The sequence below is a fragment of the Xyrauchen texanus genome, chromosome 13 (assembly GCF_025860055.1).
Source record: "Xyrauchen texanus isolate HMW12.3.18 chromosome 13, RBS_HiC_50CHRs, whole genome shotgun sequence".
Classification (NCBI taxonomy): Eukaryota; Metazoa; Chordata; class Actinopteri; order Cypriniformes; family Catostomidae; genus Xyrauchen; species Xyrauchen texanus.
The window spans coordinates 42,943,852-42,971,611 of NC_068288.1; the positions used below are offsets into that span (position 1 = coordinate 42,943,852).

Here is a 27,760-nt window from a genome sequence, read left to right on the forward strand (position 1 = left end):
GCCAATGAACAAACAGAACTCTAAACTAAGACTAAGAACCAATGAAAACAAGACACATAAACATGGAGGGAAAACGACATCACATGACTAGGAAACGGGAACAAAACATTTCAAAATAAAAGACCAGGAAACAAAACATGAACAAAAACACTTCTAGACATGACAATAATGATATAACAGTGTATTTACTGTTGCAAAAAAATATAGGCGCATCAATTTTTAAAAGGGATGAGAAAACAGCTGATTTAAAATCGACCTGTGCTTACAGAAATTCGAAATCCTACCCCCATAAAGTGGCAAATTGGTACTTGTTGTTTGCCTATGATTTTGGTAGATTGGTAGGTCTTTTACTAAAACAAACATTCAACATTATTTGCACTTTCAGACTTTTTTTTTGTTGGTCAATTAAAGATAGCTTCATACTATGTGTCTCAAATTTGACTTTCAACCATTGAAATGGGTCAAATTGAGCATTTTTCACATTTGGGGATTTAATCATACAGGACCAGAATTGGAGATACAAAAAGGAAAGTTTGTTCTGAACCAGAATCTGAAAATATATTAAGAAGACCTCTGGACTTATAGGCTCTCCAACTTTAGGAAAACAACATAAAAAAGTGTTTTCCCACATTTTGGACTGACATTATTACCATATAATGCAACAAAGGGTGCTCAATTCAATTTAAGTTAGTAATAGATCTACCTATCTCTGTGTAAATCTAAAATAATGATGAAAAAAAAAACCTACATTTTGAGCCAGGACCTCTGTGGATATGTGTTGAAAGAATGACCCGATAGTAACAGTGATGCTTGCCTTAGCAAGCACGACTACCTTCAAGCTTAATGAGCACATTAAACCATATATGATTAGATACTGGATTATTTTTGCTGTGCTTTGCTATTGAACAAAGCATTTGATGGAGGAATGTTCCCCAACCCTTCAAACAAGTGGCTCCTAAGAGCCCACACAGAGCTGCCGGTCAGACCGACGTGTACATGTTGACTGTACATGTGGGTGTGCATGCTGGGCTGGGGTGGTAGAAGAAAGGCTTACTGACTCCGAAAGGGGACCTGCTTCCTGAGCGGAAAGAGATTCCCACAGGAATACCAGCATACAGCCACAAAGAGAAGGTAGAAGGATCCAGTGAGAAGAGAATGAAGAAGTTTCTTTCTTGGCATCTCATTTCAACCCATAGGAAAGAGAAACTACAAACAAGACCTCTTTAGTAGCTCAGTTCTTCCTCTTAGATACAGAGGCCTCAACGTATTTGGACTCTAAAGGCACACTTAAAATTTCTGAATCTCTATGCATTAACAACATGAGGTGAGTAGGCCTACATGATGACAGGTTACCATGAATTGTAATGCTAAAATTTACATCAAGTACACTGCTCTTTAAAAAATGCTTAATGCTGAGAATGCTGGAAAATGTTCGCATTATACAACAAGCAATGCTCTACCATGTTGTGGGCTCTTCGCCCATGTTTTTGATCCAGATGGATTTAAGGCATTCTGACAACACAGAAGATTTGTGGGATTGCTGTTCGGAGCCATTCTGTTCTGGCCAACGGAAGGATGTGAGGGTCAGCTGGATTCCCTTCATGTCAGGCATTATTACAGGCATCCCGTGGAGGCAAAAGGGCTTTCTAGAAAGGACCACTTCCAGGTTCTCATGTACTCAAAACAGAACAGAGACCAAAGAGCTCTAAACTTGGAACTTGGATACTGTATCTCACCTTGAGAGCAATGTGATGTCAAATGAATGCACTGGATTTAATCAATGTTCAGATTTAATCGCATCTTTACGAAAGAACAAGCAAAAATAATGGTGAACACATCCAAAGCTGTCCTGTAAAATCATCTTCACAAATAAATAAATAAAGAAAAGTCTATGGAGCATTAGCTCTTAAAATGAAAAATGTAGGAGCCAAACGGCTGTTGTTGGCTGCTAAATTACAGAATTGCTTGTGGTGTTAGTTGACAGAGTCGTGATGACATGAAGTGATGTCAGGAGGTTAGTTACATTGATATCATTAACTAGTCTACTTATTAAGACTGTACTGATTTATGCTCCAACTAGCGCTTAAAAGGGGTGTTGTTCTCCATCTGGAACACTTGTTTCAGTAATTTTACATTAGTTCATCATGGTTGCCACACAGTGCTTGGTCAGGAAAACTGTGGTTTACACTGCAAAGTAAGCGTTCCATATAAAACAATGAGCTGTAATTCATCGAAACGTAAATCACCAGAGATCCCTTGTTATAAATGCCCTGCATTCCGGTAATCGGGAATTATTAAAACAGACTTTTTTCTTTTCTCTACTGGCACCGTCAGCCTAAATCAACATGAAATCTTTAATCAAAAAAGATTATATAAATAAACAAATTCTCCCAAACAAAGTTATCCCTTCAAGACTCAATACTCATTATGCTATACAGTAATCAATAATGATTTTATAACATATTGGAATGTTTTAGAAAACATTACACAAAAACTCTTAAAGGAATAGTTCACCCAAAAATGAAAATGCTCTCATAATTTAATCACCCTCATGCCAGCCCAGATGTGACTTTCTTTCTTCTGCAGAAAACAAATGAAGATTTTTAGAAGAATATCTCAGCCTCTGTAGGTCTATCAAATGCAATTGAATCCCAATTGGCTAGAACGTTAAAGGACCAAAAAGCACATAATTCCAAGAGAAAAGTAATCCATAAAACTCAAGTGTATAAATCCATATCTTCAGAAGCGATAAGTCAGGTGAGTCTGAGAAACAGATCAATATGTAAATCTACTTTCACATAGCCCTCGCCCCCTACTGGGCTATTGTGCAAATATGATTTCTTTATAATTGTTGCTTTATCCCTCCTTTTTCCTTTCCCTGTCCAGTAGATGGTGATATGCATGAAGAATGCTATTTTTATTTTTTTTTAAAAAACCCCCAAAGAACTCTATTTTAATTTGTGAAGCGTAGCTTTATAGTAAAAAAATATTCAAATATTGATCTGTTTCATACCCACACCTATCATATCACTTCTGAAGACATGTATTACACCACTGGATTCTTACGGATTACTTTTATGCTTCATTTATGTGCTTTTGGACCTTCAAAGTTCTGGGCACCATTCACTTGCAATGTGAGGACCTACAGAGCTGAAATATTCTTCTAAAGATCTTCATGTTTGTGTTCTGCAGAACAAAGAAAGTCATACACATCTGGCACGGCATGAGGGGGACTAAATGATGAGAGAATTTTCATTTTTGTGTGAACTACTCCTTTAAATTACACATTGTCACATGAGCAATTAATCAGCAATTAGACTGATCTCTTACAAATCTTAAGTACACATTGGTTCTTGTGGCAGACAAGCCTCTTGTTCATCAGGAAAGGAGGAATCTGGAACCGGATTTACAATCAAAAAGACTTTAATTAAACATAAAACACTGATCTGAAACCTAACAAAAGCTCACATACAAAACACTGCTGCATGCGTCTCTTTCTCTCTCTCCCCCCGGCTCCTCCTTTTATTTCTCTCCCGCTGATTGGGCAACTCAGCACCGGGCATCAATCCTCTCATCCTGGCCATGCCCTCCTCCTTGTCACATACTCCCACCACCCGATTCAGGCTTACTCACTTACTCACCCCACTCCCTTCCTGGAGGGGAGGAGTTGCCCCTCGCCGGCTGGTCTTCCCCACCTCCTGGGTACCTGGGTAGGATGAGGAGAGGGAGAGAGAAAGATATTGGGAGAGACAGACAGAGAGAGAGAGAGAGAGAGAGAGAGAGAGGGTGAGAGAGAGAAAAAAGAAAAGAAAAAAACTCTGGTTCCCAACCACGCTGCCATTCGGTCCTCAGCCAGCTGTCCAGCGATCCTCCGTGACGGCAGGTGATGGCACTGGATTCCACCTCTTGGTGGCCGGCAGCGGCTCTTCCGTCCCTTGGCGGACAGCGGTTCCTCCACCTCCCGGTGGATGGCAGTGGGTCCTCCGACCCCTGGCGGATGGCAGCGGCTCTTCCGTCTCATGGCAGATCGCTCCAATACCATTGAAACATCACATCACAATCGTCCGTCAGCAGCGAGGGCTCTCTGACAGCGCATCTTCCTCCAGTCCCGGGTTTCGCCACCAGTGTGGCAGACAAGCTTCTTGTTCATCAGAAGATGAGGAAGAAGGAACCAGATCAACATTCAACATAAATCACTGAACTGAAACGGAACAAAAATGCACATACAAACATTGCTGCATGTATGTCTGTCTGTCTGTCTGTCTCTCTCTCTCTCTCTCTCTCTGGCATCCCCGTCTCCTCCTTTTATCTCTCTCCCACTGATTGGGCAACTCAGCGCCGGGCGTGAATCCTCTCGACCCGGCCACACCCTCCTCCTCGTCACAGTTCTATCTTTAAATTGGTCATAAATTGACTCATGGAGTCAGTTGTGAACTAACTATTGGCTGATTCAATGTATGGTTTGCTGAGAATGCGACTCTGATTCAAACCTCTATGTCACTCAGGGGTGACAAAAAACCCAGTTCAGAAGAGTCATTTGTTTTTGAATCGGAGGTCACGGGCCATGCTGTGTTTGTTGTTGTGTTCAGCAACCTTATCTAAACATAAAGAGTGAAAAGAGGCACACAGACACAGGCAATTATATTTTTGTTGTATTTGCGACCATATTAATCACAGTTTGGAGCCCTAGTACTATATAGGATATTACAATGGCTTCGAACATGGCTCATCCAACCAGAATTTAGAGTCAGAATGATCCGTTTCATGATATGTGATTTGTGTGTGTTCAGAAACAAGAAATGTAGGGATTTATTTGACAAACATGACAAATCTTTCCAAAAATAAGGATAATCCATTTCTTACAGCAGCAAAGGATTTGATATGCGCAAATAAGAGACAAGTTTGACATCATTACTCTAAAGTCTGTCCACACACTACTGTGGTCCACATTGACACACATTTGGCCCTTGAGAACACATTTTTCATACTTCTCTCATTCTGTGTCAAAAGATTCCTGCCCAGAATTCTTCCAGGCCCCTCGGCCCTTAAAGGGGCCTTCTCTGAGCTGTAAACGAGCTGTCAATCCCGGGCGAGATCCTTTCACTTATTGGAGCAAAAGGAATATATCATTGGAATGATGTGAGAGTGGTGATATATTAGACAAAAGACAAGCCAAAATAAGGGGATAAAGGTTCCATTATGTTCAGAGGGAGGAGCTCCCAAAGAGGCCAAAGAGACTATTAATGCACCACCTACACATGCCCAAATATTTCCCACTTTCTATGATAGGGAACTTTGGTATCCTATTAAAAAAATGTTTTTTAAAGCATTAGAGGTACAAGTTTTATGTGTTTTTTGAGAGAACTATTAGATATGTTAAACTAATATCTTACAAGAGTAACCTAGCAAGAAAAGTCAAATCACCATTAAAACGGTTCATTCTGGAATGTATCTAAAAATTAAAAGCATACGTCATAATTTTGATATAATCCTTAAAATTGATATTCATTTAAATTTGAATTTTAATTCAACATAAACAATTTGATAATTCATTTTTTAATTTTTAAAAAATGTTTATGTTCAAAATCATAGTAGTTATCCGTTTCCCAGCGTTTTTTTGTTTTGTGTGTATTATGTGCAAACCTGTGCAAGAAATGTATTTTAGGACCCTTTCTACATCAGTAATAAATTATTCAATCTCTCAAATTGTAGTGTTGAAGTTCGGCAAACCTTAACCATTCAACCCTGTAATCCAAGTTATGGCATAAACAATTATCACAGAAATAGCTTTCTTTAATTTATGGGAAATATACGTTTAGCAATCACTACAAACCAATATTTGATCCCAAAGTCTTTACTGAGTTATAGCTTTATTTTAGGTTACATTTTTTCATTAATGTCTATTTAGAAAATACGATCAATCACACAAATCAAGGGTTTAAACTGTACTTTGATATGTCCCACATTTTGGTAACATGTTTGCAAACCTCATACAATGAATAGAAAGTGTTTATTTACATGTATAAACATGAGCCATTCCGAGAGTTTCATTTCAAGCAGGACGTCGGTACTGAAAGAAATGTCCTTTTTATGGTATAAAAGACTCCTTCCAGTTACATAAGAGAAGGTGTGAAAATGAAAACAGATAGCAGAATAGCTTCTTTCATATCTCTTGTGTTCTAGTGGAATGGATTGATGTGAAAATGAATTCCAGGGGCCCGTTGGTGATGGTGGACACATGATAAAGATTAGTTGATGCATTATGCCAGTCCAATCCCTCTCACGCATGTTTGCTTTAGTAATTAGAGAAGGAATAGAGCCAAAGAGTTCTAAGACCCCACAAAAATTGTGTCTACACACAGTTTCACGCTTTTCAACAATATATGGGGTATGTTCTAAGATTTCGACCTTTGAAAATAATTTTGGATGGGGTATCTTGGCTGTCTAATAGATGCTTTGTGTATGTGTAGTTATGTAACGGTTATTGCAGTTTCTCTAATGTAAGTTGAGATAGAGGACATACTGTCATCAATTAATTACATCAACCATACTGAAAATCTCATTAAAATACAAATGTATTGGGAGCAACCCCTTCACAAATGAGTGGATAGTTCAAAATTGCTCAAACACCAAGTTTGCCAAACCTCTCTGTCCCGGGTGTCATTGTATCCACTCCCGCCCCCACAGTCCGACGATATAAAAATGCTGCCCGAACATTTCTGTGCCACCGCAGACTGATCGCTTGCCCCTGCCTGGCCATGCTTTTGAAAAACTCCTGGCTCCGCCCCTGATTGGCAATATTTTATATTATTATATTTATATGATTTATACTATGAAAATAACCCTTTGCATGGTATGAAATGTAAATAAGATTAGATAAATAGAGGGTCTATGTGAATCATATCATATCTATTCTAATAAAAATGTTTGTTATGTAAAGAAAATCTAGATGAGTGGTGCCTATCCAAAGTGCGTTGCTATGATGCTAGTGTTGAGGGTGGTTGCTAAGGTTTTGCTATGCAGTTGCTAAGGTGTTCAGAATTATTTTGAATGCGTAGAGGAAAAATGCAAGGGTTTTGAAAGTGTCCATTCTGCGACCAAAAGTTTAGACTTCTGCTGCAAAGCACTTTGACATTATCATCCATTGACCAATGAGAATTTTAAAGGGGCCGATCCAATTGTGCTTTCAGAAATCCAATTCGCTGTATTCCTCATTAAAAATGTTGTGACTGTGGCAACATTTTTGCAAAATAACATTACGTGGTTTTTTTCGTGTGTCACAGCAGCAGATCGAGCTGGAATGTCCACTGTGTGTCGCCAAAGTCAATTTAAAGGCAAGTCAGTCCACTTGGCAGCCATCTTTGAAATGCTGTCAGGCAGACTGGGCAGTTCCTATGCACTTGAATGGGAAAAGACAAGATTCTGGTCAAAAAACACATTTAAAATCAGCAATAAAATCTGAAAACACTGGTATCATAAATTGTACGTCTCGAGGTGACTGTCTGAATCCAAATGGTGATTGGCTCTTTTACCTTTAAGGCGGGTCATCCTTTTCTACATCTGTTGACCGTTGGGTGTTCAAATTTCTCCCATTCATTTTAAAATAAGTGACTGTCTTTGACAATTAGTCTCTGGGGGCACTAAAAGCGAGTTAGATTAACTCCAAAACAGATGAGATTTTGAAGGTTAATGCTCTATTGAGTTTTAAATCATCAAAACCAACCTCGCTACTCTGAACCTTAAGCATAAACCTAACCAACAGAGTCCTAAAACACAAACCTGAGATGAAAAATGCAAATGCTGAAGCATCCACATAATTTAAAGTTGGTTCTATGGCACTTTTGGTGACTTGCATGCTCTTCAGGACTTTTATATTGCAATTTGTGCAACACTCTATCAGTTGAGCTAACCAGCAATTTTGATTGCACTTAAACATGCTTATAAATGTCTTTGGTTATGTAATGCAAACTTTAAAATGCATCACATTATAACTAATGAGCTATAGTAAAAATACTTAGATGTCAAGAGATTGCATTGCAAGTGTTTATGAATTGATAATCTGCCATTTACTCAAGATTTTTGTGAAACTGGATAAGAGTCATGGTTGTTTTAGCACCTCTAGTGTTCATTTCACCAGCGGCGATAAGTGTAATGAACCACTTTAAAAATGTAGATATAGGAATGTGATTCAATGAGACCAGGCTGGAACAGGCTCTTTACACACTCTCAAAATGCATCTTGCGCATTTCTATTCATCAAACGCTTCGTCACTGTTGTGTGACTCCCACATGCTGTGTGAGTTTTGCTTTGAACTAGAACTGGACATAATCTGACATGAGTATTTGCCATGATGAACTTCTAGTGTAAGGTGTGTGTGCTCAACCTCAGCTCTGAATAAATAGATGAAAGTTTGTCCTTGTGAACTCTTCGTGTATGGTGTCTATAAGTGAGTCAGAGTCCGCGGCCCTTTCTGCAGTACGGTTTGGTTGAGAGGGGGCGCTGTGTTCTGGTGTGTAAGTGAATGAGAAAGAGCTTCTGAAGATCAGGCCGTCCAATCGGATCAGAGATAGGGGCACTGTGATTGGGCTTCTCATCCATCTCCACTCACCATTCAATACAGACACATCAGGGACGATGCACAGTAGAGACCTGGGCGACCTGACAAGAACAAAGATTTTAACAAAGATCTTGACAGAAAGTTTTGCAATATTTGTACACTTCAAGCCTATTGGAAATATTATGGGATTGTTCAGACTTCACACAGATTTTAACAAGTGTTAAAATCAGGCAAGTTATTCTTTGCATATTTTCCCAATTTTTTTAATTCATTAATTTGAAGAAGTTTTCAACATTCCCAACACTCAAAGTGCACCTAATTTCAGAATCACTCATGTAGCCTATTTTGGGCTTCTGTTTACAGGACATTTGCAAGAAACATGATATACAGTGATGTATGTGTAGCTCAAAGTAGCATGTGGAGACTCCACATTTTACCACATGCCCCATTGAGAGCGAGGACCACTAATCACGACCACAAGGAGGTTCCCTCATGTGACTCTACCCTCCCTAGCAACCGGGCCAACTTGGTTGCTTAGGAGACCTGGCTGGAGTCACTCAGTACACCCTGGATTCAAACTAGCGACTCCAGGGGTGGTAGTCAGCCAGGTCTCCTAAGCAACCAAACTGACCCGGTTGCTAGGGAGGGTAGAGTCACATGGGGTAACTTCTTGTGGTCACTATAATGTGGTTCTAGCTCTCGGTGGAGCACATGGTGAGTTGTTCGTGGATGCCGCGGAGATTAACTTGAAGCCTCCACACACGCTTTACGTCTCCACTGTAATGCGCTAACCCAGCCACGTGATAAGATGCAAGGATTGATTGTCTCAGATGCGGAGGCAACTGAGATTTGTCCTCCGACACCCCGATTTGAGTCACTACACCTGCACGAGGACTTATAGCGCATTGGGAATTGGGCATTCCAAATTGGGGAGAAAAGATCATCTCTGTTGCAGATCTCCCACTGACCTTATTGATAACTATTGCTTTACTACAGCCTTAAGAAACTCCCTTCAAGGACTTGAGAGAGACAATCATTCCAATCCAGCATGCCTAGAGAGGAATGCTACACCATGGCATCCCAGGAGCCTTGGCAAGGTGCTCACAACAAACTAAAATTACTGCACAGGAAATCATGCACATGTTTAGTTCAGGATGAGTAAGAACTTGGTTATTTGTCTTGCACTGGAAATGCAGTCACATAGAGACTAATAACAATTATTACAGGGCTCTCTGGAATACTTGATTCTGACTGGTCATTCGTGGCATTCTGTGCTAAAATGTATTCGCATAAAGGCCACTTAACTGTAATGTTGTAGCGTTCTACAATGTTTAAGGGAGCTTTCAGTAGTCTTCTTTGAACTGTGCTCAGCAACAGCCCTTCCCCATGGTAGAAAGTTAGTAAGTAAGTTATATGTTCATATGTTTATGTTTATACATGAAAGAGTGCAATTGGGCAATTTTTTTAAATACTTTAAAAAGTATGTTACTCCATAAATATATTTCAATATATACTGTATATTCCCCTCATTATTATACACTTTGAGACCACAATTAAACAGATTTTCATTAAGGGTTTCTTTAGTGCCATTCTACACAAATCAAGAATTTATGCATTTTGAAGGTTTTCAAGACCGGTCAAAAATGACCCAATGGATAAAACAAGGGTGTATTTTCTTAAGACAACAGGAGGGTTAAATTTGCTTTTAAAATGGCACAATTTCTCACTTGACTGTATTAACAGCCAAAAGACGAAATATGATTTTTACAAGCATTCTTGTACTATTTGCTTGGACCTTTAGTTGTTCAGTTATCTGAAATGTTATTTATTTAGCTTTTAATTAAGATAGGATGAGATGCGCTGGATGCTCAAAGGAGCACTATTAGTTTACAAAGCTTGTCGTATTCTAACTCTTAAGTCAGCTTAATAGCATTGAGCTAACACGAGAAGAAGAGCGAGTGTATACACCTCACAGCTAAACACGTTTAACAAGTTCTCAGAGAGGAGCAAATTGGGGAAACAAATTAAGTTAAAACAAAGTTTTTAACATGGAATTCCCTCTTTTCAAGATCCAATCAATACCCGTTGGATAAAGTCAAGCCCAGCTTTTCTTTTAAATGTTTTATCGTTGCATGCATTTCACTTTAAAATATGTTACTGAAGTAAAATGTATTGCAAATGCAATTTCATGTTGACTTATATTATATATATCATGTTGACATATTGCTGTTTAACACTACACTTTCAATTCAGTTATAGAAATTAGGGTGATTTTTTTTTTTGGTTTTTATTCATTTTTAGTGCAAAGGTGTTCAAGTTTGATATTGTTACCCAGTTGAGATACTCATACTGCTCAGATTTAAAAAACAAATATATAAATGATATAATCTGACCGTTATAGGCCTACATTTAAAAAGATATTTCCGTCTTAAAGGGATAGTTCACCCAAAAGTGAACATTTTCTCAACATTTACTCACCCTCATGCAATCCCAGATGTGTATGACTTTTAGAAGAATTTCTCTGCTGTTTTGATCCATACAATGTAAACGAATGGGTGCCAACATTTTTAGGCTCCAAAAAGCACATAAATCATCATAAAAGTAATCCATAAGACCATAAGAAATTATAGGTTTGGGTGAAAAACAGATCAATATTTAAGTTGTGTACACTTTAATTTTCACATTCTTCTTCTTTTGTTTTTGGTGATTCACAGTCTTAATGCATATCAAGAAGAATTTCTAGCAAAAAAAAGACTTAACTATCGATCTGTTTCTCACCCACACCTATCATATTACTTCTGAAAATATGGATTATAGCACTCTAGTCTTATGGATTACTTTTATGCTGCATTTATGTGCTTTTTGGACCTTTAAAGTTCTGGCCACCATTCACTTGCATTGTGTGGACCAGCAGAGCTGAAATATTCTTCTAAAAATCTGAGTTTGTGTTTTGCAGAAGAAAGAAAGTCATACACATGTGGGATGGCATGAGGGTGAATACATGATGAGAGAATTTTCATTTTTGTCTGAACTATCCCCTTTATTAGCTTAATGAAGGTTTTAGTAGGTGCTAGTCTTGCTACTTTAAATGATACATAGCTTGTAGCTCGGGAAGCCAGAGTTTAAATTCAAAATAGAAGTACATGAAGATGTTATTTATGCTTTCATGCTAACCTGAACATGGTCTCGGCTTCCATGTTCCCAAACCAGACCTTCAAATGAGGGCTAAAATTCTCTCCATGAAGCTCCAACGTGGCCACATGTCCCCCGCCGTTCAACTAAAACAAAGTCATAAGTCCAAAATGAACACTCAGTGCTTTTTTAGCTACTAAAATACAAACAAATAAATATAAAATGGGGTGTTCACACCTACAACAATTAGGTCGGTGAGTCTCTGTGATGTTGATTTGTAATAGGTATTCGTACTGGTTTCTGCTGGTTAGAACATATTCTGGCAATGCTGCTGTTTTTAAAAGGGTCAATTAAAATGAATGACTTCTGGATGCTTTGTTGCTTTAAGTCGTTGTATGTGTGAACGTCCCTTAAGAATTGTTAACTTGTAACAATTGTAACTTCCATCCATCCATCCATCGTCAACCGCTTATCCTGTGTACAGGGTCGCGGGGGGCTGGAGCCTATCCCAGATAACATTGGGCGAAAGGCGGGGGACACCCTGGACAGGTCGCCAGTCCCAATTGTAACTTGTATTACATAAAAACATATAACTCATAAACGTAATCCTAATGCACTAATAAGACAGTTTCATTGTAGATACTACTACGTAAGTCTATGAAAATATAACCAGAATTTATTGAAAACGTTGAATTGTTCAAACCACTAAAACTCAGTGGATCCTAACCCTTGTTCCAGCACAATAAGGAACTTGAGGCTATAATTTACATTTATGCATTTGGCAGACGCTTTTATCCAAAGCGACTTACAGTGCACTTATTACAGGGACAATCCCCCCGGAGCAACCTGGAGTTAAGTGCCTTGCTCAAGGACACAATGGTGGTGGCTGTGGGGGTTGAACCAGCAACCTTCTGATTAACAGTTCTGTGCTTTAGTCCACTATGCCACCACCACTCCATCCAGGCAGCTGGCAGCTTTTTCAATCAGAAACTGTTGCCTTGAATAGTCTCATTATGTTCACTGGCTTCTGGATTCTGACCTCTAACCCATTGATGACAGGTACAGGGCTGATGATGGTGGGATGACAGGTGAGGCTCTCACTGAAGGTGTACTCCACCACCTCTGTTCCTATGATCGTCCAACATGATCCATCATTCAATAACACTTTATTACCTTCTTTAGGGCATGGAGATGCCTAGACAGAGACAAAGAGATACTGAGTCTTTATTTGCTCAGTAGCTTTGCACCTTAATTTCTATCTATGGATATCCTGATTTGGGTGTGCATTTTTTAACCTGGTACTGTATGATTTTGTCATTGGAGAGGCAGAGGTACATGTGGTTGCTGTCTTTGAGCTGGAATGCACATTTATGAAGTTGAGACACAGGCTCATCCACATCTAGACACACATGCTGCTTATTCACTTTACGTATGACCTACGAGGAGAGAAAACATCATAAGGTACAACTTTTCAGAGAGCCGACCCTTTATTTTTTTACATCTGGCATCCCTAGAGTCAGGGCTGGACTGGTAATCTGGCATACCGGGCATTTTCCCAGTGGGCCGACGCGCTTTGGGGCCGATCAGGGGCGGACTGGCCATCTGGAGAACCGAGTGGACCGGTTGGTCAGCCGTGAAACGGGCAAGCTAAAATGAGCCGCCGCGTTATGCAGAACGGACCACAAAACGGTGCCGCAATATGCAGGAAATGACAGTGAACCCTTTAAAAACTTTTAAAATGTTATTCTCAATCTCCACTTTCACTTTTACATCTGAAAGTCACATGTTGTGCCTGTTTAGTTTTACTTTGAAATCTGAAAGTGAAAGTGGAGATTTAGAGTAAAAAAGGTCTTAAATTTACATCATTTTATATTTTATATCGCTTCTGAAGCCACAGTAGCCTATATATTTAACCACTGGAGACTTTGTAGTTCATCATCAGGATTTAATTTAAAAATGTGAAATCAAACTGACTTATGACTTGTTTAGAAGCATGTAACATTGCTCAAAATTCTCGGAGCTCCTTGTAAGTCTATCCAGAAACAGAATATGATTTACTTCTGGAAAAACAACTTGTACTTGTGCTGTTTGATTTTCAGATCTGATGTATTAACTAGGACTGAAGAAAATGCTCCCCTGGTTTGTTCTCTTAGTTTGAGCAATCTGATATGAGTAGACATGCTGAAAATAGCCATAATAAAAGAAAACAAATGATTCATAGCTCTTCCATCATGCACCACTGCACCTGGTTTCATAAGACTGCCCCCTTCACAGCCCCCGTAGCTTAAGCACACTACGGCTGACTGTTTCGCCCTCCTCCGAGACAGCAGCAGAACTTTTAAAAATCCTTGTACATTATGGTTTTAAAAGGAAAATACCAAACCAAAATAAACCAGTCAGCTATTTCAAACAACACTGTGTAGGCCAGTTCTGTAAGTGTATGTTTGCTAGTCCGCAACATCTGGTATTTAAACATAAACCTTGGCATTTTAATAAAATGCTTTTTAACAAATTGTGACACAGGTTGGTAGCAGATTGGCTTCAAAAAACACCACTAGAATGGGAATTTGTCACTGAAAAGGCTTTAGATTAAAAACAAGTTTTACATTGTTAAAATGCAATGGAGCACCTAGTATTTTCCAGTTGCATATTGTGTAAATTTGGAACACATACAGTGTTACTACACTGTTACCAGCATGTGTGTTCAATAATATACACCAACACAGAATCACACTGCTCATAGTATCCCATTTAAAACAAACAAACAATGGGTTTCTGCATTTGCAATTTCATAATGCAAACTTTGTAGTTAAATATGTTAAATTCTTTCTTACTTTCTCCTGTCCCAGTTTAATGTGTTAAGACAACAATATTTGTATATATTCTAATGAAAATGAATTCACTGATCACATGTGAATTCACCAACAGTAGGTCGAAAGTTTTGCTGCTGAAATCTGTCTGTGCTTACCAAAAATCTAAACACTGCCCCCGGTGGACGAAGCTGGAAGTGTTGGAAGTACATGTGGGCACATCTGAGCTCGATTGTCTGGGTGAAATGTACACAGAGTAGCACCAAACCAAGTTGTTTTCTAGTTGTAAATTATGTAACAGGAATGCATATTTTATTAACTCTGTCCCCTAAACCAAACCCCAATCCTAAACTGTCAGTGGAATAAAAATCTAATCTTAGTGCGAAAATACAACCTCTTAATTGCGCTCAGCATTGTTTGTGAATGCGATTACTTCCTGGTTCCCATGGGACCAGAACCTGTGTCTCTAAGGGTTTGACCCAAGTCAAAAGGGCACCTCCAAATCTCAGATATTCTGGTCCCTAGATACGGCTCGTGTCACTCCTTCAATGTAAGTCTACAGAATGTTTTTCTCTTTTGAAAAGTACTTTATAAACATATTGTAAACTGTAATAGAAATATTAGAATTGGTGTGTCTGCATACCATTGGTGGCAACGCAACTCCAGTATCAGTGCATACCAGCTGAACCACACAGCCATAACAAAGGTAGCTGTCACACACACTGCGATCGGCCTGTGTCTCCTCCACTACAAAGACAGCAGAGCGAATATTAGGAATCAGCGTTGTGGACGTTGAGAAAAATAGCCTTTTTACTCCATGAATACCCCTCTCACCCTTCCCACTAAACACCTTCAAACTAAATTTCCTGATGGTTTAAGTGATAGGTCGGTCGGTCTGTCGGCCGGTCTGTCTGTCTGTCTGTATCTGTCTGTTTTTCTGTCTGTCTTTCTGTCAGTATCTGTCTGTCGGTATCTGTGTATCTATCTGTTTGTCTATCTATATGTTTGTCTGTCTGTTCATCTCTAACATTCTGTCTGTCTGTCTGTATCTATTGGTCTATCTGTCTGTCTATCTATGTATCTGTCTGTCTATCTGTCTGTTTGTCTGTCTGTCTGTCTGTCTGTCTTTCTGTTCATCTGTATCTCTCTACCTTTCTGTCTGTCTGTATCTATTGGTCTATCTGTCTGTGTGTCTGTCTGTCTATCTTTGTAGCTGTCTGTTTATCTGTCTGTCTGTCTATATATGTGTCTGTCTGTATCTATTGGTCCATCTGTCTGTCTGTCTGTCTATATATGTGTCTGTCTATCTACAGAATCTGTCTGCCTTTATGTCCATTTGTATCTAACAGTTTGTCTGTCTGTTTGTCTTTTAACACTTCAGATAATTTTTTTGTTGAGTTATTTGAATGAGGGAGTGAGTGTATGATAAAGACATTGAGAAAAAGCGAGAGAGACAGAAAAACAAAAATAAATTATATTTCAAACCTAAAGTAATAGTGAAAACTGTCCATTTTCTTGCGCTGGCAACAAATGTCCCGTCTTCCACCGCCAGGAAACACGTACTGACCGTCTGCGATCGTAAGCGGTTAAACAATGACACTTTTGAGCCTGAGAAAATACACACTGCAAAAAAAATACAAAACATTACCAAAGGAGCAACAGAATATTTACAAAAACATTATTGCAGCAAACCAGTGGCCACCAAAAGAAACACCTTAATAAATGAAGCATGCTCTGACATCAGTACATGTATCTATGTATCTGATATATTGTGACTAAAACAAGTCTCTTCTTTTTCTAGAACTTTGTCTCATTGTCTCTTGCTTCCTCAAGCTAGTGAGGAATTCGACGTCACTTGACTGTGGCTCTTAGAGGTCAAATAGGTACAGCGTCTCTTTCTTCCTCTTTAGAATCTCTGTGTGGATCCAACGGTCAATGCCAATAGAAGATGCCCTCTCAGTATGTGCTTTAAGATCAAAAGGTTAGAGGTCAAATGTCTGACTCCTGTGGCAATGGCTGCTGGGTGACACCATTCAGGTTCTTGACCCCACATTTCTTACACAAAGACACGCAAACATGCCAACACAAACTTGCAAGGGCTCAGCTTCTATACTGGCCATCCTTTTTATGTAAGAGTCTTTATTTAGGGTAGACAGCATATATCATTTGATGCAAAGTTGTGTACCTTGGTGTTAATCATTTAGCCAAAAGAACATTTGAAATGAGAAAATGGAAATTTGGGCTTGTCACATTTTTAAGTAGCTAATCAAAAGAATAAGTAAACTTTATAAATTAGCTTACCTCAAAGGTAAAAGATGTAGGGCCTCATTTTAATAGCGCTAGTGCTAAGTGCAGCACTATGCTTTAAGTCAGTGGGCATTGCAATGAATTTTTGGTATTTTTGTGCAAGCTTGCACTAAGTCAAGGTGCAGTTGGGTTTGGCGAAATTGTCTGCGCAAAGTGCTATTGGGCTGGGTCAAGTGCAATTTAATTCTGAGGTTCTTCTCCGGTTATTGCACTGTCTGCATCCAATTATATAGTCCAATTCCTGTCAAGCACCACCGATAAACAAAGACAGCACATTCATAAGAATTTGGTAGTGTAAATGGACTGTATGCAATGAATACAAGAATAGAAATATGTTCTTTGTGTGTATTAACTGCATCCTAATTGAATGTCAGGCATATTTTTGTGACACGCTCCTTTTATATGCGTAAAAAACTTGATTTAATTACAGTAGGTCTTTAAGACAGTATGACATATCGAATGCACTATATGTCTCTATCCCTCACAGCTCCGTTTCCATTTGTGTGAAATTAATTATGATATCTAGCCTTAATTGTGTCCATGGCCCTTATGAATAGGAGGAGACATTGAAAATTACACACAGACTCACGGTCAGCATTTTTCATGGACTGCCTCTTCTGTGATGGTTTAGAGATGACTTTAATGAGTCTGCCTTGAAACGTGCCAATTTCTTGCCTTCCATTGTGAAGGTGGAGCAGCAGCCGAAAATGCTTTCTTTTGTCTGTATCTGAGATGTACAAGGTCTTGGCACAAGCAAACATCTGAAAGAAAGAAACATATTCCTTCATAGAAATAAAATTAGAAACAAATGATTCATTTGTTGACATATAATTGTAGGCATTTGACATTTAATCTCACATGGAAACAATTGAGGTATTAAAGAGATCTTTTCTATGGGGTGGAAGGATAAAACAACTAACAGATCAAGTCTATATGTCTCTAAATATTCTCTATGTTCACCCAACTGTCATCCTTGTGTAAACCTGGTTGTTATCCAGGTAGAATAAACATACCAGTCCATCTCCAGGTCTATCTGTATACACAGCAGTCATGTTCACTCATAAACCTGACAGGCCCTCTTCTTTTTGATCGCTGTACTTTGGCAATATCTCACCCTCTTGTCTGTCTGCTCCTCAAAGCTCAGCTTGAAGCTGTCTGTCTGCGGATCAGTGGAGCTGTCCAGACTCATGTACCCAATGAGATGACAATTGAACTCACCAACACCTGATGCTGGATCAATAAAAATGGAAAAGTCCTTTGCAGATCCCTTACAACCTCTTCTTATGTTTACTCTCTTTGTTAAGAATGATAAAAGTCTCTCACGGGTCACTGACCTTTAAGTTGCTCCTGTCTGAGTTTCCACCCATGCCCACTGAGATACACACAAGGAGGTGGACAGAAAAACCTTCAGAAAAACAGATTCTGCCTGTAAAATTATCTGATAAGTGAGAATGCAACTCTATACCAGATCGTCCTGATGGAAAATCCAGCTAAAACTAGCATAAAGTGGAAGCTGTGTTTTGGAACATGGAAGTTTTCCATGTAAGGATTAATACATTAAGTCATATATGAATTGCTATTAATTAAATATGTCATCACGTATTAATTCCCTTACAACTTATTATATGATCTAATAGTGTTAATTAATGTGTTAATTACCACAATGAGCCAAAGCCATGTATTTGAACTTCCACCCAATACGTTTACACTAATATGCATTAATACATGCCTAATTACGGCATTATTACTGAAAATTCATGTGTTAATTACAACAATTACTTAATGATGAGTTAATAGTCATTTGCCTCAACAAGTAAGTCATTACATAATGATATTTTTGCAAACCATTAGTTAATAATTCATGATACAGCCAAAGTACTGCCTAAAATGTAATAACTTGAGAACTCATTTATCATTAATGACCATCATTGGACTTTATAAAAGCTGTTTATTTAACATCGGTTTCCAAAATCATTGCCTCACTAAAGAAAAAACAACTACAGAGGGATGCAGAGATAAAAAGAGATATACACAATATTACATATACAGTAAATACATCTATGTGATATTTTGTACATCTCTTTTTTTAATTGTTGTAATCAACACGTGAATTTCCGTAACAATGCAGTAATTAAGCATTTATTAATGCATATTAGTGTACCCGTATTGGGTGGAAGTTCAAATACATGGCTTCAGCTCATTGTGGTAATTAACACATTAATTAACACTATTAGATCATATAATACATTTTTGGGGAATTAATCCACGATTACACATTTAATTAATAGTAATTCGTATATGACTTAATATATTAATCAGACAGACTCTTTATTAGTTGCTGATGTGGCAATCATTAATGAAAGGCTTAGCTAATCATGATTCATACATTAACTCAATATTATCTGTGCATTAGTTAAGCATGAATTAATGCAAATTACTGCACCCATATTGTAAAGTGTTTCCACAAGATGTAATCACCGGAGATCAACAGGCATTTGGGAAACTTGAGTCTGAATAACTTAAGACATTTAGAGAAATAATTTAGTATCTCATAGTATTTGTAGCTTACATGCGTCAAACAGCCTGTGTATGCACGCACAGTCAAATGTAGTACACTTTAAAAGGCATGTCTTTAGGCATATGCTAAGCATTCGTGTCAAAACCGAGGTGTACTTTGTACGTATAACCTGGAAAAACCTTGTTTTTCAAAAGGACCCTTGACCAAAATGGTCTACAATCTTATCAAGGTTCCCACCAGCTGGTAGTCCAGGTGGTTAAAGAGCTAATCCAGTGTGGACCAGCTAATGACCAGCTTGGACCAGCTAGAAACCAACTACAATGCTTAAGCTGGTTTTAGATTTTCCAGTATAGTGTATTTGCTCTATGTGCGTATGTGCATGTACAGTCCAGGATTTATTTAAAGTGTTCACTCAAACTCTTGATTAGACACTTCGATCCCCCTTTCAGATGCCCAAAAGAAAGGCTGTGTTTAATACTTATTTGAATAGAGAGGTTTGTGATGTCTTGGGGATGCCCTTATTAAGGGTAGATTCAAAAGTGGACTTGGGAAAGTGTATCAGTGCTGCATAAGTAATAAGTTTACATCATTCTTACCTTTTCTCATTGCCATAAGACTTCTGAGCAACTTTGGCATGCAAGATAATCACGGATTGGTCAGGCCTCACTGAATCTCTGGTTTCCCTTTGCAACAGGGAGAACATTTGCTCCTCCCTAATGACAATGTACAAAAGTGCTTATTTTAAATTAAGCATCACTTAAATACTTCAAATGACAAAACTTTGCAAATCAGAATGCATCCAAAGTCCATTTACCCCTTTGAATAAAATATTGATGAATTTCTCAAAGATTCTATAATGGAACAGTTCCTTCAGTTGCAACACAATTTAAACACTGATAAAACGTTAGAGAGTGGGGGCATCAATAGCCTTTTTTGGCAGCCCTTAATGTAGTCCTACTAGATTTGCTGACATTAAACATACCACTACAAGTAGCCTTGTGGGACTCAGTAATGGATATGAGTGATAATGGCTGGGTACTGTGTACACTAAAACAAATACCAGTCATGTTTTCCATGGGTGGTTTGAAATTGAAAACAGTGACATTAACTTCAACTCACTTTCAACATGTAAATTACTCTTCTAGAAAAATACGTTTTACTTGATATTTTCAACCATTTATGTATATTATGTATAACTAAAAAGATATCAAAAAGATAGAACCTAATGCATTTTTTGGCAAGCACCTGTTTCGATTTGCAGAACAAAGCATTTTCACTCTTGGAAAATGTATCCTAAATTGAATAGTATTTTTTATGAGAGATGCAAGTGGCATGGAGGGAAATGTCCCTATAAAATTTTTGATTCTATCAAATCTTATAAGGAATGTTTTGATTAATAATTTTGATCCATTATGTACTAAAATCAAAGATAAAAAACAGGGAGTCACTGTGAATTGTTGAACACCCCCTTTTATAATTTTTGGTACCATATTGTGTATTCAAGCATAAAGTAGTGAAGTACTGGAAATTCTTCCTTTGATCAGGACCCCAAGGATTTAAATGTGGAATTTGCTAAAAGAGTATGTAATTTCCCAGACTTACAATGTTGCAGTCTGTCTGTCTGTGGTTTTATTGTGGTGTTTGTTTCCCAGTAGGATGCAGGGGTCAAAGAGCAGTCATCATTTTATTTGTATAATTATAATTATTGTGCACTGTTAAAAATATTTAAAATGCAGCTAATGGGTAGCAGGCTGTGCCCTGCAGTGTGGCATGCTATACTCCATCTGAAACATATTTTTTAATTTAAAACAACAATTGTTCATTCTTGCAAAATTTTAATGCCTGCAGTTCTTGTGACCTCATTTTAATTGAAAGGCTACATACATAGAATATATCCACTTTTACAAATTCGTTTGCCAAACTGCTAACTGAAAAATCTAAAAGAAGTGGTGACCAGTTACACCACCTCACAATATACACTGGCAGGGTTTCCCGGCAACATTGCAATTGAAGCTTTTACGATCATCTTAAAGGTGCTATTTGTAATATTTTTACTGTACTAAATCATAAAATGACCATAATATGTCATTAGAGAATTGGGAAACATGCTTAGTTGAAATACTGGCTTCTCCGATAGCAATGCTACAGCAGTATATTCTACTTTTAAGTTTCCATTTCGGGCCAGAATTTCTGTTTATGTTTTGGCCTGTGTGATCCCGCCCACTGCCCACTCACCAATAGTATTTCGACACCGCTGGGTTGCCAGATTTGAACAAGTTTCAGCCAAACAACACTGCGTGCTGCAACCACGGAAGCCAGCAAACGATCTGGATCAGAGATTACCTAAAAAGCCTTACCGTCCGTCTAAAAATCACCATGACCCGAGGCGTAGTAAAATTAGGATAAATATTGGAGATGCTTTTGGAAGATGGAGACTTAAAAGCCCAGAAATCCTTTAAAACAGATGCAGAGTTGGCTAATTTGCGTGTCAACATTCTAGCACCAGCATGAGCATTGAGTCTGGGGCGGGGGCAGACAACTCTCCAGTATTTTGAATTTGGACTGCAGTACCCATTTCAAACGCTTATTGTCAATCTTACATATAGCACCTTTAACTAATGTTGCTCGTTATTTTATGATGGAGTAACGCATGTTTCCTAAACCAGCCGGTAGATCGCTCATTATTAAGCTGAACTTAAGTGCTTCCATATAGGAGCTGTCCCATCCAAAGTTGCTGATCACTTTGGCAAATATGTCCAGAGTTTGTCTTCTCAACATGAAAATAATGTGGAAATACTAACAAACATGGAAGTTGTTTGTAACCTTGTCGAGGCACAGAAATATATCAAATACAATTGAATTATAGAAATATTGATGGCTTTTGTAAAACAGAGTTTCTCATGAAAAGTCCTACAAAATTTACGAGTTGGTTACGTATTACGTATGGTCTTGCATGACTTCATCATGTGCAAATTCCTGGATGTCTAATGTGCTAATAGTGAGCGTGAATTTCATGCAGGAGGCGTTAAGGACATACTTATTAAAATGATACGCTTACCCAAACCCATTATCTAAACTTGACCAATCAGTAGAGAGTATAAACATGATAGGAAGCTGTTGTGTGTGACAGAAGCAGGTAATTTTCGCATATTAGATGGAAATGATGTCCCTCAATGTCATTGGCTGTAGTGAAAGTTTAAACGAGTGCAGTCGCACGATATTATACAAATTAGCCAAATTTAGAAATGTCATACTAATCCTGACAATTTCGCCGTGAGAGTGTGTTTGGATGTATTGATGCGCAATCATAGAGATTACTGAAAGTGACGCAATAAATGCATGTAACGTGAATGTACGCGAATGTAAGCGACTCTAAGGTAGCCTACAGTTTTTGGGCTGGACACTGAACAAATACACACAGAACAGGATTAAAATGACAGGGATCAGTATTAAATTACTCATAGACTTAGATCATCTATAGATCATCTGGTTAGATTTCAAGGCACTTGTTGCCTTTAAACTGCAGTTATGAAACATGCAATTTGTACTGTCTTGTAAAAGACTATATGTGAGCCGATTTGAAACGTCCACTGGAGGAAGGAGGAAGAGGAGGAGGAAGAGAGAGCGGGAATCTCTCATTGCACACTCTCACTCTAATCTCCTTAGTTTACCAATTTTTAATTATTTATTAGCCATATTTATCTAAATTTTAAACTGCATAGTCACATTACATCAATCATGTCTTCTTAAATAATCTGTTAAATAAGAGCATATCCTCTTTGTATTGCCATTACAATTATGCTTATCAAAGAAGGCTAATATCATTGTATACTGTATTACATGTCTTGTAATTTGGATCACGTTGCATGGGCAGATTATTGATTTCATAGCGATTTTTTCCAACACTTTTTTTTAATCCTCTGAAATAGTTTACAATGGCTTTCTAATGATCAAAATATATTAATACAATGTATTCAATGTCCAATTGTCTTTGCTAAACTGTGTTTAAGATGCTGTTTTAGAGATTGGATTTTTTGCACCTTAGAGATTATATACTTAAGTGCTACTACCGTTATTCTTGGTGCTTCAGGAAACCCAGCCAGTTATATAAATTAAATATCTATATCAATTAAATATACATATTGACTTAAAAACTTAACGATGAATAAAAAAGTTAATGTGCATTATTTAAAAATGTATTATTAAGTGTTATATTTAAATATCTTGGACTAAAATAACAATAATAATATTTAGCCTATAATGAAAATGTTATCACAAAATAAATATTCGGTTAAATTCTCTGTTGCTTCTGTAGATTAATGGAGACCATCAAGATATAATGGATGCAAAACTGCAAGGAATTTCTGTAGGCTCAACGAAAGAAAGCGTTAATGTTCTCTCTCCTGCACAGCAACCCCCCAAATAAATCCTGCCTGTTCTTCCAATCTCGGACGGAGGTGGGCTCTACATTTTTAAACGTGCACAGATTTAATAACGTCCCAGTGCCTTGGCTCTTCGTGCCTGAATAAGAGCTGAACAAACTGGTTCACTTACGTTTTAGCTTTATTGAACGACTTGCACGATTTTTGCGCAAATACATCAGGACTGGATACCATTGTCAAATTCTGTAGGAAATATCGTACCTGTCCCATTCCGGTGAGCGCGTGACTGCTGTGAGGTGAGTGAAGCGCGTGTCTGGTGTGCACAGGTGAGACGCGTCTGCTGCAATGGACAACCCTGGAGAATTAAGGGAAAACATTTTGCTTGATATTGAATCGTTTTATTGAGTTGGAAATGCAAGAAGACTGCAGAAATTGTTGGAGTTTCCAGTATACGGATAACTGACCCTATATAATAACAAAATGTTTTAAAGTTAGATTTATCATGATTATACAAGACAAAAATGTTAGTGATAGTGATCAAGTAAAATACAATGCATTGCCTATTTGTTTTCTTCGCTCACTCTTCCTTTCAAAATTATACCCTGCTACTTTTTTTTAACTTTGGATGACGTCATCAGCTTTGGGAAAATATTTTACATGAGAACAGCTTGCTGTGCATTATTTTCGTGCAGTTATTTACATACTTTTTCATCAGAATATATAGCCTATTTAAGCTATGTTTAAACAAAGCCTAAATGTTCAAATCCGATCCAGCACTCAAATATAGTGAAATCAGTCTTAATGCCTGTCTTTTCATTTTCGTTTCCAAATGCGTTTAATGTGGCATGACAGGCTAAAAGCACTTTATTTTATTTTCCTCCTGCATGTGAATGGCCTTTCTTGGGTCTATGTAAAAATGTCAAACCTCTATTAAAGATTAGCGTCTCTTTTATTGCTGACTATAGATGTTGCTCCCTCTTTGCTAGTGCCAAGTAGCATATTCTAAGGGGCCGTTCACATCGTAAGCATTTCTGTGTCCGTCTGCGCTGTGTTAAATAGTTTTCCTATGTAAACATTAGCTAGATCATTGGTTCCCATACTTTTCTAAACTGCAGCACACCTTTATAGATACCCCCATGGCACCCAGCCACTGACAAAAAAAGAAGTTAAAAAACTAATATGCGATTTTAAACCCTCCTTTAGACTATATAAAAGTTTATTAATATAAATAGCAACAAATTAAATTAAAATAATGTAGCCGTCAAGTGTTTCTCCTAAACACTGCTTTAAGTTTTTAAAGGAATTATTCAAGGATTATATATAAAAAAAAAAAAAAAAATTAAAAAAAACAGAGTAGCTAATGAAATAGAGAACAACAGTCCTTAAAGTTTTTATTATTATTATTATTATTATTTTTAGGAACAGAAGCAATTAATCATTTTACAATTGTGATATAAAAACATCTAAAAAAATTATTTGGTGAAAAATAGCATAACTTAAATTTACTGTGTGATTAAAATATAAAACTGACAGAAATTTCGCGGCACCCCTAGCCAGTCCTGGCGGCACCCAGGGGGTGTATAGCAAAAATGCGTGGGCCATCGCTTACTTTGGGAACTGGTTTGCTTGTGACAGTGGAATTGTGAAACAGTGTTCTATTCGATTCACGGCGCGGCGTCTAGCTTTTTTATTTTATTTAGTTTTTGCGCAAGAACACTTGCGTTGTGAACAGCCCCTAAGTATTCCAGCGCTCTATACATCCCATCTGCATGAGCGAAAAATGAGCGACGCTCTCATTATAAACAACGAGACTGTCTACGCTACGGTGGACGGTACGAACGCGATGATTTTAATGGGTGCGTCTGTAGTTTTGTCGCATCGCGTATCACCTCACTCAAAAAATCTAGAGTTCTGGCAAACTAGCTGCAAATTTGCCACACATTTTTTCCCACATGCAACCTCGTGTTCTGATTCGCTGCAAATGTTTGCCAGAAGTTTGCAGCTCTTCACAGGTTGCAAATGAAAATACGCCGTGGCGAATTTGCCGCAAACAGCACATTGGCACGCTCCAAAATGCTGTCTAGTTAGACCCGCTCACTAGATTTTGAAACAGCCATTTTTGCATGCTTTAGGTGCGCAGTGGTTGGCTGGAGCGAAACTGCTAATAGTAGCAAAGTGTCACATCTGCTTTCAATCCGATTTAAACAATAAGCTGCTGTTACTTCATCTTACGCTGCGCTGCAGCTGTCAGTCAAACCACGGTGCCAAAGAAACCATGCTTGTCATTTTCCTCTATGCCCTTCTCCTCTTATACTTTTGTCTTCACCGTAACTCGCTCACTGTGGGTTTTTCTTTTGGTCTGTTTCTGGCCCAAGTCAAGCTGAGAGAAATGTTTACACTGCAATACTTTACTCCATGGAGATCCCTCTAGACAGATCTGGGAAGCTTTAACAGTCTTCCAAAGATATACAGAGCACACTGGGCTAAATGTGCTGTCTCTCTTTATCTGCCTCTCACCCTTCCTCCACATCCATTGTGGCGAGTCTGACAGGAGGCTACTGTTTCGCTTGATTTAGGTTCCTAAAAGGAGCTGTCTTTCTTACACCATCTACCTCCCTTGCTCTCCCTGTTCTGTGTGTGCTGCTTTGTTTCCCACTTCCATATGCTATTTGTCATTATCATTCCTCACTACTGGTATCCTGTCAAGTTTTTCCTTCTGTCTTCATTTACTCTTTCTTTCATATGTCCATTCATTCTCGTATACGCTGTTAAACACTTTTTCTAAATGTGTCTAATTTCTAAAATTTAGAGGATGAATCTTCCCAATAGGATGTGGTCATTATTTCACTATGAAATCAAAAGGAATAAATAAGTATAAGAAGTAAAAAAAATTATGTTTTGATTAAAGAAATTAACCATTTAAATTTGATTTCAATGTTTTAACTTTTTAAATGCCCAAATATCTTGTTCTTATTACTTTCGTGCAAATACTTACCTTGTTTACTTTCCTTTAGATTTAATGGTAGTATTTGTTGTACTGCCTTTAATTAATGCTGATTTAATTTTAAAAACATCCTACTATATTACCGTAATTTCTACTGTAACAGTAAAACATTTTTGTGAAACTGTAATATGTCATAGAGTAAAAATGTATATATTTATAATATGTTTTATGAATAATAAATGTATTATATTTAGAGCTGTCAGTCGATAAAAAAATCATTAAAAAAATAATTTAGTTCCTTATAAAAGAAATAATGTTTTAACATTTTAAAAACAAACTATTCCACTATATAAAGACATTAATGCACTAAAATAGCACAAATTCAAGTATATAATATATCATTTTTGCTTAATTAGTAATTCGATTTGGGGGATGTGCTTAATTGTCATGAACATTATGTCACAATGCAAATAAATAAATAAAACAAATAATCTTCGAATGCTATAGCAGGCTACATTTTCAATATAAAATCTATTTTCTATTGATTTTGGGGTGAAATGTGACCCAATTTCATGAGATTCACCCCTGAAAACAGAATATGTGCCATTGTTACATAGGCTACAACACTTACCTGTTTTTCTGTCTTCTTCCATTTGTTCCAGCATTTTTCTCAAATGTTCATCAGCCAATTTGAAATCTTTACAAATTAATTTAGAGTACCATACAGTCCTCTAGAGTTCATTCCACCTGGTTTTGTTTTCTTGTCTCTTCTTGCAACATGACCCTGTTGTGTGAGCGTCACTCCATCTCCTGTTCCAATAGCTGTTATCAGCCTCATAGCAGTATTTGTAAATCCATATGCATATTTGTTTTTAAAGAGAGTCACATGTACCCAGGTGCCAAATTCTCATGCCTCCCTCTATGTGGCAAACAGTTCCTGATACAAGTCAACATGGAAATAGACGTCAAGTCCAAATAGAAATGCACAGTCTTAATTATTCCATTAGATCATGATATTAAGGTTTAAAGCTTGTAAAGACTCTGTCACTTTATTCTGTATACAATATAACAATATACATTTATTTTTCCTTCATTATTAGTGATACTTGC

The 27,760-nt window shown here is 37.7% G+C and overlaps 2 protein-coding genes across 6 annotated transcripts in view; one reads left to right on the forward strand and one right to left on the reverse strand.

Moving 5' to 3' along the window:
* Window positions 1-5,852: 5,852 nt before the first annotated feature.
* Window positions 5,853-27,451, reverse strand: LOC127654241 (recombining binding protein suppressor of hairless-like protein). 3 transcript variants are annotated; one of them, XM_052141350.1, is made up of 13 exons: window positions 27,282-27,451; window positions 23,968-24,061; window positions 19,921-20,037; window positions 18,141-18,211; window positions 17,921-18,036; window positions 17,396-17,567; window positions 15,985-16,122; window positions 15,143-15,246; window positions 12,985-13,125; window positions 12,729-12,884; window positions 11,732-11,835; window positions 8,609-8,658; window positions 5,853-7,399 (listed from the first exon to the last, which is right to left on the reverse strand). In XM_052141350.1, exons 1-13 carry the CDS (start codon window positions 27,313-27,315, stop codon window positions 7,329-7,331), a joined length of 1,368 nt encoding a protein of 455 aa, XP_051997310.1. In that variant the 5' UTR covers window positions 27,316-27,451; the 3' UTR covers window positions 5,853-7,328. The 3 variants fall into 3 exon arrangements, with proteins under 3 accessions (XP_051997310.1, XP_051997308.1, XP_051997309.1); XM_052141348.1 differs by having other exon boundaries at window positions 5,853-8,658; XM_052141349.1 differs by lacking the exon at window positions 15,985-16,122 and having other exon boundaries at window positions 5,853-8,658.
* Window positions 23,823-27,760, forward strand: part of LOC127654240 (matrilin-4-like) — a 46,301-nt gene continuing 42,363 nt past the window's right edge. For all 3 annotated transcript variants that reach the window (XM_052141344.1, XM_052141345.1, XM_052141347.1), the window contains exon 1: window positions 23,823-24,002. The gene's annotated coding sequence lies outside the window, so the exon portion shown is untranslated. The remainder of the gene's footprint in view (window positions 24,003-27,760) is intronic.

What these genes read in the sequence shown, in the direction of transcription:
- LOC127654241 (XM_052141348.1), bottom strand. Translation starts at nt 27,315, where the DNA reads ATGCTGGAACAAATGGAAGAAGACAGAAAAACAG. An exon ending in GTCCATGAAAAATGCTGACC is followed by an intron (nt 16,123 to 17,395) that starts GTGAGTCTGTGT and finishes TTTTTTTTGCAG; the next exon opens with TGTGTATTTTCTCAGGCTCA. An exon ending in CTGTCATCAATGGGTTAGAG is followed by an intron (nt 11,836 to 12,728) that starts GTCAGAATCCAG and finishes ACTTTGTTTTAG; the next exon opens with TTGAACGGCGGGGGACATGT.